The sequence below is a fragment of the Tympanuchus pallidicinctus genome, unplaced genomic scaffold (assembly GCF_026119805.1).
Source record: "Tympanuchus pallidicinctus isolate F22 unplaced genomic scaffold, pur_lepc_1.0 scaffold20, whole genome shotgun sequence".
Classification (NCBI taxonomy): domain Eukaryota; kingdom Metazoa; phylum Chordata; class Aves; order Galliformes; family Phasianidae; genus Tympanuchus; species Tympanuchus pallidicinctus.
In genome coordinates, this window is record NW_026294722.1 from 3232700 (window position 1) to 3250349 (window position 17650).

General features: G+C 52.4%; 1 protein-coding gene across 1 annotated transcript in view; it reads left to right on the top strand.

Annotated features, from left to right (window-relative positions):
• CDH22 (cadherin 22) overlaps window positions 1-17650 on the top strand; it is a 58610-nt gene that overhangs the window by 22444 nt on the left and 18516 nt on the right. The window contains exons 3-7 of the mRNA XM_052683965.1: window positions 3938-4232; window positions 7867-7986; window positions 13980-14147; window positions 14676-14863; window positions 15330-15583. Of these exons, the coding sequence (XP_052539925.1) occupies window positions 3938-4232; window positions 7867-7986; window positions 13980-14147; window positions 14676-14863; window positions 15330-15583 (1025 nt within the window). The remainder of the gene's footprint in view (window positions 1-3937; window positions 4233-7866; window positions 7987-13979; window positions 14148-14675; window positions 14864-15329; window positions 15584-17650) is intronic.

Sequence of the window (17650 nt, forward strand, 5' to 3'; positions counted from 1 at the left end):
GTGCAGAAGGAGCTCAGTGCAGGCATGCAGGGGCTCTGAGGGCCAGCAATGGGTGCAGAGCTCGCCAGAGGTGTGCCTGGCATGCAGGTGCTGTGCGGCACTGTCTGGGATCTGCACTGTGCCACCTCACTGACCCCAATGCCAGAACTGCTGGGATGGGCAACGCAGTGGCCCTGGCTTCCTGAGGCTGTCTGCCTTGGGGTTGCTGTGCTTTGTCCTTCTCTGATAGCTCTGCTGTAGGGTGTCCCGTGGCTCCCAGGTGCTGGAAGGATGTTATCTGTGTACTAATGAAAGAGCAGCGCTGGCTGCTGGGCCCAGCCCAGGGGAGAGCTGCTCCTATGGGGGCACGGACTCTCCCCGAAAGGAAAACACCCAAGCAAGAGCCCATGCAGCAGGGCTGTGTGATGGCTTCGGCTGTCTGGTTATGAGTCTGGAGGAGGCTCGAAAATGGGCTTTTTGGCTGGAGGCCAGGTGGAATTTCAGCCGTGATTTGTGTCCATTTCAGCAGACACTCGAAAGCCGCACTCCTCCGCCGCGACGCTCGATGCGGTTACAGTTAATTCACAGCTCCCCTGGGAGGTGACTCGAAGCATCAGGCCCTGTCAAACTCCAGAGGTAGCCTAGCAACAGCCTCATCTCCAAAATGAACCCGGGAACCTAAAACTAACCCATTTTACAGCCCCTTTCACATCATTCAATGCATCACCCACCCTGCTTAGAACAAGCAGCCGAGCTGTGCTGAAAACAATTCCCTTTTTGGTGATGCTCCCTGGGGCTGAACCCAGCCAGAACCCACGGATGGGAGACACTGATGCCCGGTGGGGAGGCAGTGCTGGGAGCTCGCAGCGCCCATGGGATGCGCCCCCCATGGATGCTCCTCGCACACCTCGTGTGCTCTTCCAAAGGCTGATACCGTTTCCCTGAAATCTGGGTTCTCCAGCTAATCCTTCCTCTGAACTGTAATTTCCCCTGAGGCCGCTGTCAGTTTGATGTGGATTTCTTTGTTTTATTTTTTTTTTTTTAAATAGAATTATGGGTCAGCACTAGTTACAAACTTCTGCATGTGGACAGATCTATTTTAGATAGAGGGGAGGATTAAAGGGGAAAAAAAGCAGATTTAATTAAGTTGCTAATATTTAAAGAAAATTGATGAACTCAGGCTTTATGAGTTGGAGCAAACAAAGTGTGCCTTTATTACGGGCTAGTTTTTATTTGATTTTCTTTCTTTTCCAGCCCCAGAGTCATTTTTTATTTGTGTATCTGTGCTTTCTGTTTAATCGCTTTTAATAAGGAATGTGCACCTCTGTTCACATTTGATTTCGATTTAATTATTAGCAAGTAATTAATGGCTCTGTGAAATTCCTGGGTTCTGCTCTTTGGGACGAGGGAACTGTTTTCCCATAGAACAAATGGGTGCAATTGGACCCATGGGTGTGCTGGTGGCTGTGGCACTGCTGTCCCTGCAGTGAGCACAGGGGGTCCCCTTGGAGGGGTCCCATGGCACACAGCACAGCCCACAGCTCCCAGGAAAGGTGCAGCAATGCTGTGGGAGCGCCCTGGGATCTGCTCTGCAGCATTCCCCCTGATGTCTGCAGTCAGTTTTCCAGCCCTCCCCCATTAGTTGTTGTTTAGCCAAGCAGCACAGATTTAGGTCTTTTAATCTTCCCTTGTAAATCAATCTGTACGGCCCCTTGAGCCCAAGCTCCATTTTTCTTCCTTGCTCCCCAGTTTGCGGGGATGCTGGTGTCTGCTCCGAGCAGTTGGCGGTGAGCAAATATGTAAAGAGGATGTGCTGGGAGCTCAGCGTGGTGCTGGGTGGTTGATCTCTGCCCTAATTATTAATCACCAGCCTGGCGTTCAGCAGGAAAGCACAGCTTTCTGCTGCCTGTGCTGAGCAGAACAGGTGCAACTTTGTCAGAAAAGCTCAGTTGCTGACGGGGTAATCATGAACTTCAGGGATATTAATAATATGGTGGGGCTGGTGAGCGCCCCCCATTCGGAGGGGTGTGTGGGTTTCTAGGGCAGGATGCTCTGCACACCATCCCCTAGGGTCCTCTGATCCCCGTGGGACTGTGATTGGATGGCGTGGGTCTCCCACTGGTGCTGTGGGACCCCCATTGGCACTGGAAGACCCCTATTGATGCTGTGGGACCTCCATTAGCACTGGAAGACCCCTATTGATGCTGTGGGACCTCCATTAGCACTGGAAGACCCCTATTGATGCTGTGGGACCTCCATTAGCACTGGAAGACCCCTATTGATGCTGTGGGACCTCCATTAGCACTGGAAGACCCCTATTGATGCTGTGGGACCTCCATTGGCACTGGAAGACCCCTATTGATGCTGTGGGACTTCCATTGGCACTGGAAGAATCCTATTGATGCTGTGGGACTTCCATTGGCACTGGAAGAATCCTATTGATGCTGTGGGACCTCCATTAGCACTGGAAGACCCCTATTGATGCTGTGGGACTTCCATTGGCACTGGAAGACTCCTATTGATGCTGTGGGACCCCCATTGGCACTGGACGACTCCTATTGATGCTGTGGGACCTCCATTAGCACTGGAAGACCCCTATTGATGCTGTGGGACTTCCATTGGCACTGGAAGACTCCTATTGATGCTGTGGGACCCCCATTGGCACTGGACGACTCCTATTGATGCTGTGGGACCTCCATTGGCACTGAAAGACCCCTATTGGTACTGTGGGTCCCCTATTGGTATTGTCGAACCCCCACTGGCACTGGATGACCCCTATTGGCACTGTGGGACCCCCAGTGGCACTGCAGAGTTCACAGCCATGCTCTAAGTGAAAGTCTGAGTGCTGGGGGGGACCTGGGAAGCTGCTTCAGATGGGAAGTAATATGGTAATGTATGAAATGCATTGATGTGTCCGAAGTGCAGGCACCTCACTCATGAAATAAATATATAAACTGCATCTAACAAGACAAATATAATGAAGGCATCATATAAAAAAAGGGGGATAGAAAAGAAAAAAGAGGCAGCTCTGGTATAAATTCTTGCTGGTAGAGCTGTGTGTCTGAAAGGTGGATTATAGAACTGCAGTTTGGAAGATTGAATGGCCCATAAACATTTTCATATTTCATTAGCCGATTAATGGACAGCTTTTTTTCTTCTTTTTTTTTTTTTTTCCTTTTTTTTTGAGTTGGTGGGAGAACTTTGCTGATTCTAAGCAGAAATTGCAGGGAGCAAATGAAGACAGCTGATGAAACCTTGCGGGTCCCTGTCCTGTTATGGATTGTCCCAATTAACGCCCGTTCTGCTCTCTGTCAAGATGCATTCTGCCTGTCCAGTTACTGTTAATAGATTTCTCATAAGTGGCTAGATTGTAAAAACCTCATAACTCAGCTTAATGCCACCAATAAAATTATCTCTGGACGTCTGGCCTGGATTCCAGTCAGCTCCCGGTCCAGGAGGAGCTTCTGTTTACCCTTTCTTTTCCTAATTTCAAACGTTGTCTTAATTAGAAAATGAAACGGAGACTGGCTACAAAAAGCACCTTCCCCAGGGCCTGTTTTTCATTCAGCACAGCCCGTCTCGCCTCATTTCACTGCAGGCTTTGCTCAGGAGCGATGTCTGGCAGCGTCAGCTCTGCCATGGGCTCCATAACCCCAACCTGAGCTGCATTCCTACCCCGTTTGCTGCACAGCCTGGGAGAAACGGCCCCGCGTTGGATCTTGAGTCCTTGCAATGGGGTAACCTCTTTTTAGGGGGCTGTTGGTGAGTTGTCCTTCCCATACATCTCCTGGCCTCACTATGGCGAGATCCACAGCTTGGTTTGTCGTGTGAGTGGGTACTGGCAGAGTTTGGGACCTGCCAAGCTCAGAGTGGCAAAGGCAGAACTGATGGTTCTGTGTGTCGTGCCCTCGTATGTGCAGCATCCCCTGCTGCTCCTACCTCTGCTCTTTCCTGGCAGATCCATTCGGACTCGGATGAGGGGGACGGCTCCATCAAGTACACCATCTCCGGGGAGGGCGCGGGCACCATCTTCCTCATCGACGAGATCACAGGTGACATCCACGCCACCGAACGCCTGGACCGGGAGCAGAAAACCTTCTACACACTGCGGGCTCAGGCCCGGGACAGGCAGACTGACCAGCTGCTGGAACCTGAGTCTGAGTTCATCATCAAAGTGCAGGACATCAACGACAGCGAGCCACGCTTCCTGGAGGGGCCCTACATCGGCAGCGTGGCTGAGCTGTCCCCCATTGGTAGGTGTCCTGGTGGGTGAGAAGCTTCCATCTCTGCCACTAAACCTTGAGCCTGCCGTACCCCACAAACCAGGCTATAAATCATAGGGATTCCCACTGAGAGCAGAGCTGAGGAGCCGAGAGGGATAAATAAATAAGGTAGCTTAAGGAAAAACAAGTGAATAAATCCTCTGAGCTGATTGCCAGCCCGTGGCTGTGTGCTCAGCCCCAGCCCTAAGCTGTGCCCTGGGGATGGGTCAGGGAGGTGCCAGATGCCCGCTATGCCTCAGCTTTGTTCAGCCCTCAGCTCCCAGGTGCTGTGGGTAGGGGTAGGAATGAGCCCTTATGTGCCAAGGAGCCTGTGGCTACCTGTGCTCTGGATTAACCCAAGCACTGCCTGTCCCCCTGTGTCTCAGTGCCTGCTCTCGCTGTTCCCTGCTGCCCTCAAAGCCCTGTGGCTGCCTCTCCATCCCCTTCAGCATCCTGGGCAGTGTTGCTGCACGGTCTCGCCCACTTTCTGGCTTCCCTGCGAGAGGCCCAGTATTGCTGAGGTCAGGAAATTCATGCCTGTAATAGAAGTGGTTTCCTCCATGCTACCGCTGGCCTGCCCCCCCCCTCAACACACCACTGTCAGCCTGGTGCAGTGCTGAGCTGCAGGTGGGATGTGTGCTATAAGATCCATTGCCAGGGATGGCAGCGGGGCACTGAGCTGCACTCCTGAGTGCCGGGAGAAACACAGGGAGAGGATGCAGCACTGCTTGAGCTGGGGGTGGCTGCAGGTGTGCAGGAGCTGCTGCCTGAGTTCCTGTTGGTGGATGGGGAGCAGACTGTCCCAAAGCACCCCAGGCTCTCCATCCTCTTCCATTTACCTGCCCTAATCCTCTCCTGAGTCAGATGGTGACCCCTTGAACTGCAGCCACATGCTCCTGGAGCAATGAAAGGCAGCATGTGGGCAGCAGAGCAGGAGGCATCCCATTCCCAAGGGGAAGAAATAAATTAATCTATTTTGCTTGAACTACTTTTAAAAAGCAAAGAATCTTCAGCTCTGAGTATCAGACAAGGATCCCAATTCTTTTAAAAAACGTTAACAATTATGGAGCTGCCTGATCACAGACTGATGTGAACAAGACATATCAAAGGAGACAGTTTCTATGCGAAATTGGAGATCAGAGCGAGAAAGAATCACGGTTTCACAACATGAAAGGAGGCGATTCCTGCAAATTAAAATACTCAGAAGTTAAAAGTAAAGAGAAGTGCTGTGAACGGCGTGGGATGTGCTTCCAAGCTGCATGCTCAGAGCGGGGGGAGCTGGAGCTGAGAGTTTACTGGGCTGAAGTCTGTCTGCCTGTGGCAGCCTCCAAGCCCTCTGCAGCCTGGCCAGCCCGCGAGGTGGAGGGGCTCCTCCACAGCAGCCCAGCTAACAAGCAGAGATTGCTTCTCACAGCATCTTCACCTGGTGTTGCTGCAAGCTCCTCCGCTGGGCATGGAGCTTCAGAGAACACGCCTTACTGCTATTTTGGGTGTGGATGAAGGCAACCCCCCTGTAGTGGCAAAGCAGGGTCAGGAAGGCTGGGCGGCTGGAGTTGGTTGTGACATCAAGGTCAAAGGCTGGGGACCTGCTGGCAGTGCTTGTCCATTGCTCCATTTTCCTGGATGACCAATGTCCTTGATTCAGCTGTGCTCTTCTGGGATGGGTCACTCGGGGAGCAGGGCTGCTCTCCATCTCAGGTGTGGTTTGCAGGGAGCTGCTCTTCGTTCCCCATCTCTGCCACTCTGCAGCCTGAGCTGAGAATTGAAGGGTGACCCCTTCTTGCTCTCCTGGACCCCCGTGGGGCTCATGCTGAAGGCTGGCCACGTGGGTGGCTTTGCTCTCTCCGGTGGCAGCAATCAGCTGCAGCTCCCTGCCAGAAGCGCAGTTCCAGCTCCCGGAGGTGGGTCCCTTCCTGGAGCATAAAGAGAAGTAAAACAAATACGGTCAGATCCGCTCTGTGACAGCAGGAACAGATCAAAGGACATTATTTGCATAATGAAGGAGTACTAATTGGGAGGGAAAGTCATTTGACTTCCCGGTGCCTAAGAGGGAATAACAAATAATGAGGGAATTGCACAAACTCCCGCACAGGGGCTGGGAGTGCTCCACATTGGCCCTGTGCTCTGTTCCTGCACAGAGCTCAGCCCTGAGGCTGCAGCCCTTGCTGGGTGCCCACCCCGCTGCCCATCACCCCCAAAGGGCTGAACTGAGCCGAGTCAGTCTTGAAAGAGGAGACCCAGAGCTGCAGAGAAGGTAGGATGGACCCAACCGACTGCTGGGGAATGGCAGGAGTTTCACCTTGTAACAGGAGATGCTAAAATTAGCTGTGTTCTCCCTCAGCTCCCTGGGGTCTGCTTAACAGCTGTCTGCCGCACACAGGCATGAGCCCAAATCCACACTGCCTCCTGCAAAACATCTCTGCTGCACAGAGCAGGTTGCATAGCCCAGAGCTGGCTTTTGGGCTGGGGAGCACACAGAGCGACTGGTAGCTGGCATGGTGGTAAATGTGGATCTTTCTGTCAGAACAGCTCTTCTCCCTCGGTGCATTTTGCTTTCATTTCTCTGTGTAGCACCAAGATTAGAGATGATTTGGCTGTGCAGACAGGAACTCGGGGTCAAACTCTGGCTCCATCGCAAAGCTGGCTGAATGCAAAACTGATTACTGTGAAGAGAAATTGTTTAATCTCCACACTAGAAGCAGAGGAAAAGACTTTGTTTAACGTGCAGCCAGAACACTTGCAGGCAGTCTGATGGGTTTTTCTTAATAGAAAATGCTCAAAATGCTCTTGTGTGCATCTGGCAGCAGCTGGGGCAGCAAGTGGGCATGTGCTGAGGATTGCACTGCCCTGGAAGCTGTGAATGGTATTGTTGGTACAGTCGGGTTTTCCCCTTCTGTAGCCTCCAGGTCGCTCAGATGGAACTGCTGCCCTCTGGCATCCATCCAGGGTACACGGCTCTGCAGGATGAGGTGCTTCTTGTGGGGTCAGGAAACTGATATCATATGCTGTGTGCTGTGCCTGTAGAGCAGGGCTGGGAGCAGCATCCGTGGGTCTGGCCCCTCAGGAGGCTGCTGCTGGAGGTGGAGACCCTCACAGATCTCCTTTCTCAGGGCTGTCTGTAGGTGGGATTAACAGTTCCTTATTTCTGTCGCCTTTGAGGACTTCAGCTCTTTAGTTCCTGAGGCCGTTCTCATGTCCTGGGTCCTGCTTCAGTCAAATTGAACATGATGTCAAATTAAAGCCATCTCAGGGACAGCTGGAGTGAAGCACCCAGTTTAGTGAGGCAGTGTTGGAAATCGATAACTTAATTGCAGACATTTGATGGACTTTTATCCAATTTATGGTCCTTCTGCCCTGCTACGTGTGGAGCATGACGACACGGTGCAGTGCCTGGCTCTGGACAGGCAATAGCTCTTCCTCCCCTGCAGCTGCCCTAAAATGTGAGATGACTGCTGGGAGCAAAGCTACCTGCTGATGTGGAGAGCGTGCCCTGCTCTGAGGTGGCCCACAGTCCCATCCTCCTGTCACTCCGTGGGACAAAAGGGGCCGTATTTCTGGATGTCCTCAGGGCACCTTCTAAGAGATCCACGTCTCTCTCCTGTTTTTGTTCTCATCCCTGCTGCAGGCACCTCTGTGATGCAGGTGATGGCCTCCGATGCCGACGACCCCACATACGGGAGCAGCGCCCGCATCGTCTACAGCGTGCTGGAGGGCGAGCAGCACTTCACCGTGGACAGCAAAACGGGTGAGCAGCACCCAGGGAGCTGCAGGGCACCTCATCCTGGGGGTGCAACGCGTGTCTGCGCTGTGAGCAGCAGGCTGAGCGTTGGGATGGGCAGCAGGGCTGGGGGGAAACTGCAGCGGCCAGACCTGCACCCCTCACCTGCACCAACTGCAGAGTGAGCGCAGCTGTGGGCACGTAAAATCTTGGGAAGGTTGAAGTGCTACCAGAGGGGCTTTACCAAAGGCCACGTTGTTATCGCCAGGGCTTTGATTAAAGGTAACACTTCAAATTAAGGAGCAGTTTATAAATGCTCTATTAATATTTAATGAAAGAACAGTGGAAGCTGCTCCATTCCTTAATAACGTATAATAGAGCCCGTTGTAAAATGCATCTCTAATAAATCCCTAGCAGATGATGCTCTGACATACTGGTTAGAGTAGACCATAACCGGGAGATGTTGGGGTATATATTCTCCTTGCCTCCCAGGAGTGTGACTCTCATTACCCTTAATGGGAACCTTGTAAGCTTTCTAAGGAGGGAAGACACTCAAATGCTAATAAGAGATATTTAAGGTACAAAGCATGCAGTAAAGTACCTTCAGTTTAATGAAAAATTGTCAAAAGACAAGAGCACCGAGCAGCTGCAGCTTTGGTTGGAAAGCTGGGCTGCAAAGTGCCCCCACCCTATTGCTGAACCAAAGGGAACCTTGGTGAGATCTGCCCCTGGCTGCCTTCTCTCCCACATTTGCTTGGTTTTTCCTTTTATTTGCGAGGAGACAACGAGCTGAGTACTGAAAACTCAAGTGTGTGTGGGATCCTGCTAGTCTGAGACAGCGTTGTGTGAGTGGAGGCTGAGAACAGGGCTGCTGGAATGGAGAGGGACCACTGGGAGCAAAATGCACAAGCTGGGACGTGCAGAGGCTCAGCTCCCTGCAACAACATTAATGCTGCCGTATTAAGGCATAAAGTAAAATGCGCCCTGTGGGACTGTGGTGAGAATTAATGTCACTCCAGGAGACCAAGCTTCTGGATTCCTTGACTTTTTGTGTCTTAATTCTCAAGCTGGCTGTTCATACACTGGCTGTTTCATACACCGCCGGGGTTGATTTACGGTTCTGCTTGTGATTCGTAAGAGCAAAACTGCTGACAGTCTGCAGCAGCCATCCTCAGCTCCATGGCAGTGCAGCTGTATGCCCCTCTGCCAGCAGTGCCGTGTGTGGCTGTGCTGCTGGAGGAGGCAGGGGCAGGGCTGGCCGTGCTGAGCAGGCAGTGATCTCTGTGTCTGCCTTTGGCACCGGTCAGGAGCTGGAGCATCCCGCTGCTGAACCCCATCCTCCTCCACCTCCAAACCTGGAAAGGTTTTATTGTTCCAATGGGAGTCCTGCCCTGCCCGCTATGGGTGGCCGGGCTTCTTCCCTGAGCATAAGATTTAATTATCCGTAGCAGAAGCATCACTCTTCAAAGCCACCATTGTTATTAATGGCCATAAAAAGAACCATAAAAACCTGGAATGTTACATTTCTCATAATATACGATAATGAAGAGCAATTTGTTTTCCCTGTTTGGTTTCGACCTCCCCCTCCACTTTTCCTTGCAGGTCCACACACTCCTATGCTCCCTCATGCCCTGCCTAAGCCTATGGTGCAGGCACTGCTGCCTGGACAGCTATGGGTGATCCAGGGGACAGAGGGCAACCAGCCCACAGCAGGGGGTTGGAGCTGGGTCTTTCTATGACTCCTTCCAGCTCCAGTTCTCCTTTTCTTTGTCTTTGCCTGTACTTCATACTGAGGTTGTTGTGTGTATGGGTGTGATTTGCACACTTGGATGCAGGATGCACACTGTGTGTACGTTGCTCAGTTTGTCTCTCATTCCTGGCTGTTACCAGCGTCAGCATTCAGCAGGTGCGTTGGATTTGACAGAGCTTTCAAAGGCAGGACCTAACCTGCCAGTATGCCAGCAGAGCATGCTATGCTCAGTCCTACAGCTCAGTAAGGCCTGAAATCCCGTGTCTTGTCTTGGAAGGCTTTTTGGAGGAAGATGAGCAGGACCCTGCAGGCATCTGTTCTATTTAGGCTTTGTGCTGCCTTCCCTATTCACTCTCAGTGTGCCAGTAGGGTGCAGCTGATCTTCACGTGCTCTTTGTCACTCAGAGCTGCATTGCACTGCTCTGTGGCAGCAGCCACAGGGTGCCTCCTTCCTCTTGGAGGAGGCTGCAGTCAGTGCACACACGGTGCTTTGCTGCTGCTGTTGGGACGTGGTCACTTCTGCTGTTACACTGGGGAGGCTGCCTCTCAGCATGCTGCAGTCTTTGCGGGGATATTGGCTGTTGCAGAATGATGCTCTGGGTGACATCCCCAGCCTCGTTGTGTTTGTTGCTTCCCTAAAAGCTCAGCTTAGGAGATTGTATGTGCATCTTGTTCTTTACTGGAAATAAGAAGCCGTTCTTAAAATCTGTCATTCTGCTGCATGCAGAGAAAAAACAGAAGGACTCTGAAGGCTAATTGGAATGCAGTCTGGCATTTCTTATTACTTAAAACAACTCCTGAGTTAGAGCCTGTCTCCTGATTTGGAGGCTCAGCCAGCAAGGGCTCAGAGGTCCTCAAGCCAGGGAGAGCAGGACGAGAAATACTGTCCTGCTGGGAGGAAGTTTGTTTTATTGCATGTAGTCATGAGTTGTTTCATCCTTAGCTGCCAGCACTGTTGCTTGGAGACCTCTGGAGACCACAGGCTCAGTCCTGGGGTAGTGCTGGTGGAGTGGGAGCTGAGCTGCTGGGAGCGTGGAGAGCTGTTCTGATGAGCTGTCACTGTGATGCAGTGGTGGGAGGCAGAATGTGTTTCTCTGCTGCTCTTGCCAGTTTGTTAACAATGCTTCTTGGTGCCTGGGAACACAGATACCAGGATAGACCTGTCTCTGTGCTCTCATGGGTTTTAGCAGGTTCATGCCTCATCCCAGAAGATTATACACCGCAGCTCTGCACAGGGACAAAGAACAGGTTTTTATGATAGAAGTGGTGAGGCAGTGGCACAGAGATGAGGTGGGTGCCCCATCCCTGCAGGCACTCGGGTCAGGCTTGGGGGTCTTTGAGCACTGATGGAGCTGTGGGTGCCCCTGCTCACTGCAGGGGGTTGGGCTGGATGGCCTTTAAGTGTCTCTTCCAACTCAAACCATCCTTAGACTCTGGTGGTGTGTCTGCAGAAGAGCCACCCGTGGGCTTAGTTGAGGCAATTGCTGCCATCAGTGAGGCTGAATGTTGGCAGTCCCTGTCTAAAACTGGTGCTTCAAAGAACTTCCCTTGGATTGGGACAAATGGTATGTTTGGTCTCAGGGAAACCAGGGTGTATTTACTAACCTGCAATGGGAATGAATGTTAAATGACCAGGGGGATTTAGCTGTTAAAGGAAGAGTGAGAGTGCTGAGCCCATCCTCCAGAGCTCTCTGTAGGGCCTCACTAATGTGAGCAAACAGCTAGTGGAAGGTATACCTGCCCATGGCAGGGGATTGGCAGTGGAAGACACTTAACCTGCTGAGTGCTTTGTCCTGCTTTATTTCTGTCACCCAAATAGTGTCTGCTATTGAGCAGATTTGGTGCAATTTATGCGATGCTGCAAGTGTCCCCTTGCTTGGTAATTACACTGATTAATCTGGATCATGCTGGAAAGCCACATGTGCCTTGTACCGGAGGGTATGCCACCATGTGTCTGTATTGTTCAACTATAACAGATGCTGACAAGAACTGGGGAGATGAAGCGAGCTGGAGGTTGTTCTTGCTGTGTTGGCAGAGTTTGGGAAGGAGAATGTTTGGCAGTTTCTCTGGCTGGAAAGAAGGTGAATTTGTGGATCTTAGGAGATGACAGTGAGGTTTTCCATGTTCTGTCTGCAGCACCAGAGGTCCCTCTCTCTTCTATCTGTGCACCCAGAGAAGGGCTCTGCTGCTGTCTCTTAGTGCTGCTCTGTGCATGGCAGGCAGCCCGGACTTGTTCCCCACTGGAACGAGTGACCTTGGTGGTGTTCTGGGAAGCCTGAGCTCTTCCCTTCTGTTTTACACGGGCTACTCTGGGCTGTGTCATTACAAGCAGCTCAGTTAAGTCATTACCGCCTTGGTGAATACATGAGCTTTTTCTCTCATCCCAATTCATCACCTCTGCACTGACATGAATCATTTTCATTATAAAATGCTTCAGACCCCGTTAATTAACAGAATTGCTTAAATTTCAGTGAGATAGCGCTTGCCCAGAAATAACGGCTTTATATTCATAGCAGAGACATGGGAGGCCCATAAACGTGACCAGCTGAGGCCAGCCCTGTGCAGAAGGTTTGGGATGTGCCCTGCCAGGAGCTGTGCTCTGTGCTTCTGACCTGTGTGCTGGCATGGAGAGTGGGCTTTGTTGAGCAAGCGACAGGAGGGCTGAGACTTTCTCCTGTGTGTTAGTAGGCAGAAGCTGGAAGTGCCCAAGGAATAGGGGACAAGCCTTCATGGGGCTGAAGATGGTGACAGTTCAAATAATGATAGAACTGAAATGACAGACTGGAGAGAACTGGGTGAGATTGTGTCTGTCCGTGAGAGCCGGGGAGCTGCAAGCATCTGAAATGGCAGTGATGCCTTTATAATAAATCCCAACAACGATAATTGTTGGAATAATTGCTGGTTTGAGAAAGCAAGGAGAGAGAAACATCTACAGAGCAGCGTTGCCAGCTACTGCTGCACCCGCATGTCGTGCAGAGGAGGAAAAAAGATCCTTTCTTCCTTTCAGCTCAGTGACATTTGACTGCTATTGTGCCACACCACCAGCAGCTCCTTCTTGTCACCTGTCCACTGCTGCCAGGAGGTCGGGCCCCATAGCTGCAGGCTGCACAGGGCACAACGGGGCGTCTGCCATTTGGGCTTGGGTAAACCCGAGCAAAGGAGGATGTGCAAGGCTTGCAGTAATGGGAGGTAAAGCCAATAGTTAATCAGAAAAGCCTGGAAGAGAGCAATTACAAAAACAGAAAGCAGTGGCTAAATCTGTGGAATGTTACGAAACCGAGCTGGAGGGGATTTTAAGCTGCTCTGGGCTGCTGCTGGGATAGTGGGGCTGGAAATGCACCACTAATGACCTTGTACTCATGTACACATGCTTGTGTGCCCCTGGTGCCACCCCAGGGCAGAGTGGGTTCTTTCTTGCTTTCATTCTCAAAATGTTTCTCTGTGCTTTGTTTCCATGTAAATGAAACATCTTGGCTGACATAGAAAGTCATAACTTCTGCTTTCACAATGTTTTTTGGGCTTCGCTACTCTTTCCTTCTTGTTTTGCATTGCTGTATATTTTAGTCCTGGTCATTTCTCCTTGCTCAGATGAATGAAAACCTGAAAAGACTTTTTACGCAGTGAAATCTAGAAGGAAAAAAGAAGCAGCAACATACCATGCATTTTGTTTGGCTTTGTCTCAAGTGCATTCTCAGCCCCAGGACACTGACAGCTTCCCTGGTCTCCTAACTTAGAGACACATTTTAAAGACACGTGAAAATGAGGGCGTCTGTGCACCAATGGGAACACCCTCTGGGGTGGCAGAGGTCGGGTGAGTGGGCAGCTCTGCCCCACATCCCTCCTGCACTGCTCTGCTGCATCCAGTCCTCCCATGGCTGCAAGCTGTGCTCATCCTCCTGTGGCTCCTGTCTGAGCAGATAAGGATGAGTGGACTGCTGCAGATTGCTGCCAAAGGGGCTTCGTGACTCAGCAGGGGTTTTTACATAGCATTCCTCCACACAGCGTGCAGCTGGCCCCCACCAACCCTTTACCCTGCTCCTGGCTTCCCTGGAGGAAAACACAGACCTCCTCCAAATTTGGGACTATGAGGGTTAGTTAAGTGTTAGAGTGCCTGCTGTATGAGCAGAGGCTGGGAGATCTAGCTGGCCCCCTTTGGAGCTCCGGCTTGCTCTAGGTACCCCCCAGCCACCTCTCTCAGCCTCACCTGTTGTTCTGTGACTCTGCAGATGCTCTGCCATGTGCCTGCACTCACTCCACTGCCCACTTCCAGGTGTGATCCGGACAGCCGTGGCTGACCTGGACCGTGAGACACAGGACCGGTACGAGGTGGTGATCCGTGCCACGGACATGGCGGGACAGCTGGGCGGGCTGTCCGGCTCCACCACCGTCACCATCGTGGTCACTGATGTCAATGACAACCCACCACGCTTCCCACAGAGTAAGTTCTGCTCGTGTTGTTGGGCTCCTGGCACAGCCTGGTGTGTGGCTGCAGGCTGAGCCAGCCCTGCTGCTCGGGATGTTTGCGGGGCAGCAGCACAGCACTGCAGAACGCACCGTGGTGTGCCTGGGTCTCAGTGTGTCCTTGCCCAGCAGCCCCGTGGGGGGACTCCCTCAGCTGAGGGTGCTGCAGCTGAAGGTGTCTCAGCTCTTTAGCAGCTTCTCCTAGAAATTACAATTGGAGAAGTTTGCCAAGAATTGGACAGCACTGCTGTGTTGTGTCTGTGTAGAAAAATCATTGCTTTCTCTACCTGGCTTTTTAAAGCATTAGCTCTCCCCAGTTCCCTTCTTGCAGCCCCTGCTTTTGGCTGGGGTTTGTTTTTCTCAGGACATTCTGAACTACAGACATTGGCAGAGTTTGGACAGTACTTGTGGCCCAAGAGTTGTCCCAAGGAGGTACACAAAGATGTGCATCAGGCTGAGGACGGTGCAGGCAGAGCCGTGACCTTGGTGCTTTTCTCTCCTCTAGAGATGTATCAGTTCAGCATCGTAGAAACTGCCCCTGTAGGCACTGCCATTGGGAGAGTCAAGGCAGAGGACTCTGATGTCGGGGAGAACACCGACATGACCTATCAGATGAAGGATGAGGAAGGGGTGGAGATGTTCAAAGTCACCACAGACAGCAATACCCAGGAGGCTGTCATCACCGTTCAGAAGGTGAGGAGAAAAGCTGGCTGTGGGGAGGGCAGGCACCTCCAGGAGGGCCCTTTCCTTTGTGGGCTTCTACTGCGTCTGAGTTGAAATAAACAAACACTCCTCTGAGTGCAGCTCTAGCAGTAGCATTTCTGTGCCTGAAGATGCAGGAAGAGACCTGTTCTGCCTAGAAAGCACAGCACAGACCTGTTTCTGGGAGGGAAAACTAAAAAGGAGGAGCAGTGCAGTGCCTTCTGCTGCCTGCATGGCTCCTGGGAGAGAGCAGTGTACAGATGGAGAGGTGCACAAAGTGATGGAGAGCAGTGCTTACAGCTCTTGCTGATAGCACCTGTTAGGAGCAGAAACATGCCCACTTAATTCCCACACCTGATCAGCAACACGAGGTGTAGCTAATGGGGTCCTGGGGCTGGATGTGGCTAATGGGGGGTACTTGGGCCAGTTGTGACTAATTTCTCTCCTATTGTCTCAGCCTCTGGACTACGAGTCAAAAAAAGTGCACACCGTGGTGGTGGAGGCCCTGAACAAGTTTGTGGACCCACGGTTTGTAGACCTGGGCACCTTTCGGGACCAGACCATCGTGCGGGTGTCTGTGCTGGACGTCGATGAGCCCCCTGAGTTCTGGCCCCCCTCCAACACAATGGAGGTCCAGGAGGATGCTCACGTTGGCTCTATCGTGGGGGTGGTCACCGCCCTCGATCCGGACACAGCGAACCATCCTGTACGGTAAAGCACTGCTCCAACTCTGTGTCCCCTTCCCTTTTGGCAGCGGGGGTCACAGTGTGGGGTTCTCACGGCCACCACGTGTGGCACAGTGGGAGTAGAGAGGTGGTGCAGGTGATGAGTGCTTCATGTGTGCGCTGCAGAGCAGGCAGCGAGCAGCAGTCTGTGCATGGGTATTGGCAAGCTAGAGCCACCATCTCACAGGTGACAGACGTGTCGTGGGCAAGTGACAGGCTTGTGAGTGGCAGGGAGTGCCGGGGAAGGTGTCTGGGTGACGCCTGCGTGTCCTTGTGCTGACAGCCAGGCAGCCGCAGTGGAGCCTGACACGGGCCAGGCGAGCGAGCAGGAGTGACAAGCGGGCAGCGATGGGGAATGATAAATGAGGTGAGGCTTGGGAAGTGCGGAGCCAGAGCTCAGCTGTGTGCGCATGCGTGCGTGCAGGGGGATCAAAGATCAGAAGAGTTATATTTGGGCAGGGGACATAATCCAGGCAGCGGCTTATCTGCACAGGACATTTCCCATTTCCATTTAATTTGTGGCTAAAGAGATTGTTACCTTGTTAAATTGTTATTACCTAAGGCACAAAGCAGCCTTCTGGCTCTGCCAACTGGCCTGAGTCATGAGCAGTCGGGATGAAAAGCTGGTGTTCTGAAAACATCCTCAGCGTGTGGAGAATTTCCTTGAAATGTGTGTTCTTGTGCCAGGTGACAGCGGGGCTGCAGGCCCCTTCCACACAGCCTCACTTCAAGTGAGCAGCATTGGCTCTGCATTGAGGGCTCTCTACGGAGCCCATCCCTGCCTGCAGTAAACTGGGGCAGAGCCTTGGGATGGGGGGTAGAGACCTCAGTGTGTGCATACACCAGTACCTGTGCTTTGCACTGACACGTTTCCAGCAGTGCTACGGAACGGAGATTCTGTTTTGTGATCTGCAGATGTGGGGAAGGTGTCTTGGGGACAGAAGTCTCCTCCTTATTTACTCTTGTTCTCTGTGCCCTTCCCCATGGAGCTTGTTGCAATATTTGCAGACAGAACAAAAAGAGGCAGAGGAGAGGCTTCCTACTGCTGTGCAGAATGCTGAGGACTTGGAGCAGAGAGGAGCAGATCCAAAGGAACAGCAGGAGGGTTAGAGCCCAAACGTTACCATACAGCAAGCTCGGTGCCAGGTGTGGCAATGCCATGTGCTCAGGGACAGGGCACAGCCAGCAGGACTCCAGGCAAGGAATTGCAGTGTGGCTTAATAAAAGGCTTTGCTACGCCTGCAGCTTCAAAGCAGCACCCAAAGATGAAGGCGAGCATCCTGCCAGGGAGTGCCACCAGCCCATCAGTGAGAGACAGCAGCGCATCACCTCGCATCTCAAGTGTGCAGCTCAAAGCACAGTCACGAGGAGCCAGCACTTGTACTTCACCTCTGGTACATGAGAGAGCAGCCGGTCCTGACAGCGTGACCAGCATTTGATCCTCAGCCCCTTGAAGTCAGTGTGAAGCCTTTCAAGTTGGTGCAGTTCAGTGGATCCCTTTAAGTTCCTGATCCTTGTCTGCTGGAGGTGGGAGCTGGAACGCGGCTCGTGGGCTCTGCTCCATCGGCTCTGCCGTGTACAGAGGAGAAGGCCAACACCTTCTGCTGTGCCGAGATGCGCTTTCCCCCGAGGCAGGAAAGAAGAAGGACCGCCGGAGACAGCCCAGCAAAAATCAGCACCATCAGCACTCCAACCCTGCTGACACCGGGCTGCTGGTAACGAGGTTTGGGAAGTATTTTAAGCCAAGTGGGACAGGAGGTGCCCTTGTCTCTCTGCATCCATCCCCAGGTGACACAGAAGGCTGTGCCACACCCCAGCTGCACGAGGATCCCGCTGCAGCTCTCCCTGGGTGCCCACAGAGCACCAACGTCTCTGGGGGAGCAGCCCCCAATTGCAGCTGCGCAGAAGGGCCACGGTGCTGCCAGGTGGATCTGGAGCTCAGCATGGGCTGTGTGTCCTGCGGGGAGCGCAGGGACCCAGCAGGGCAGCGCTGTGTGAGAGAACGGTGCTCTTTTTTTTTATTCCATCCTTATTTGTTGCCTGACAAAAGCTA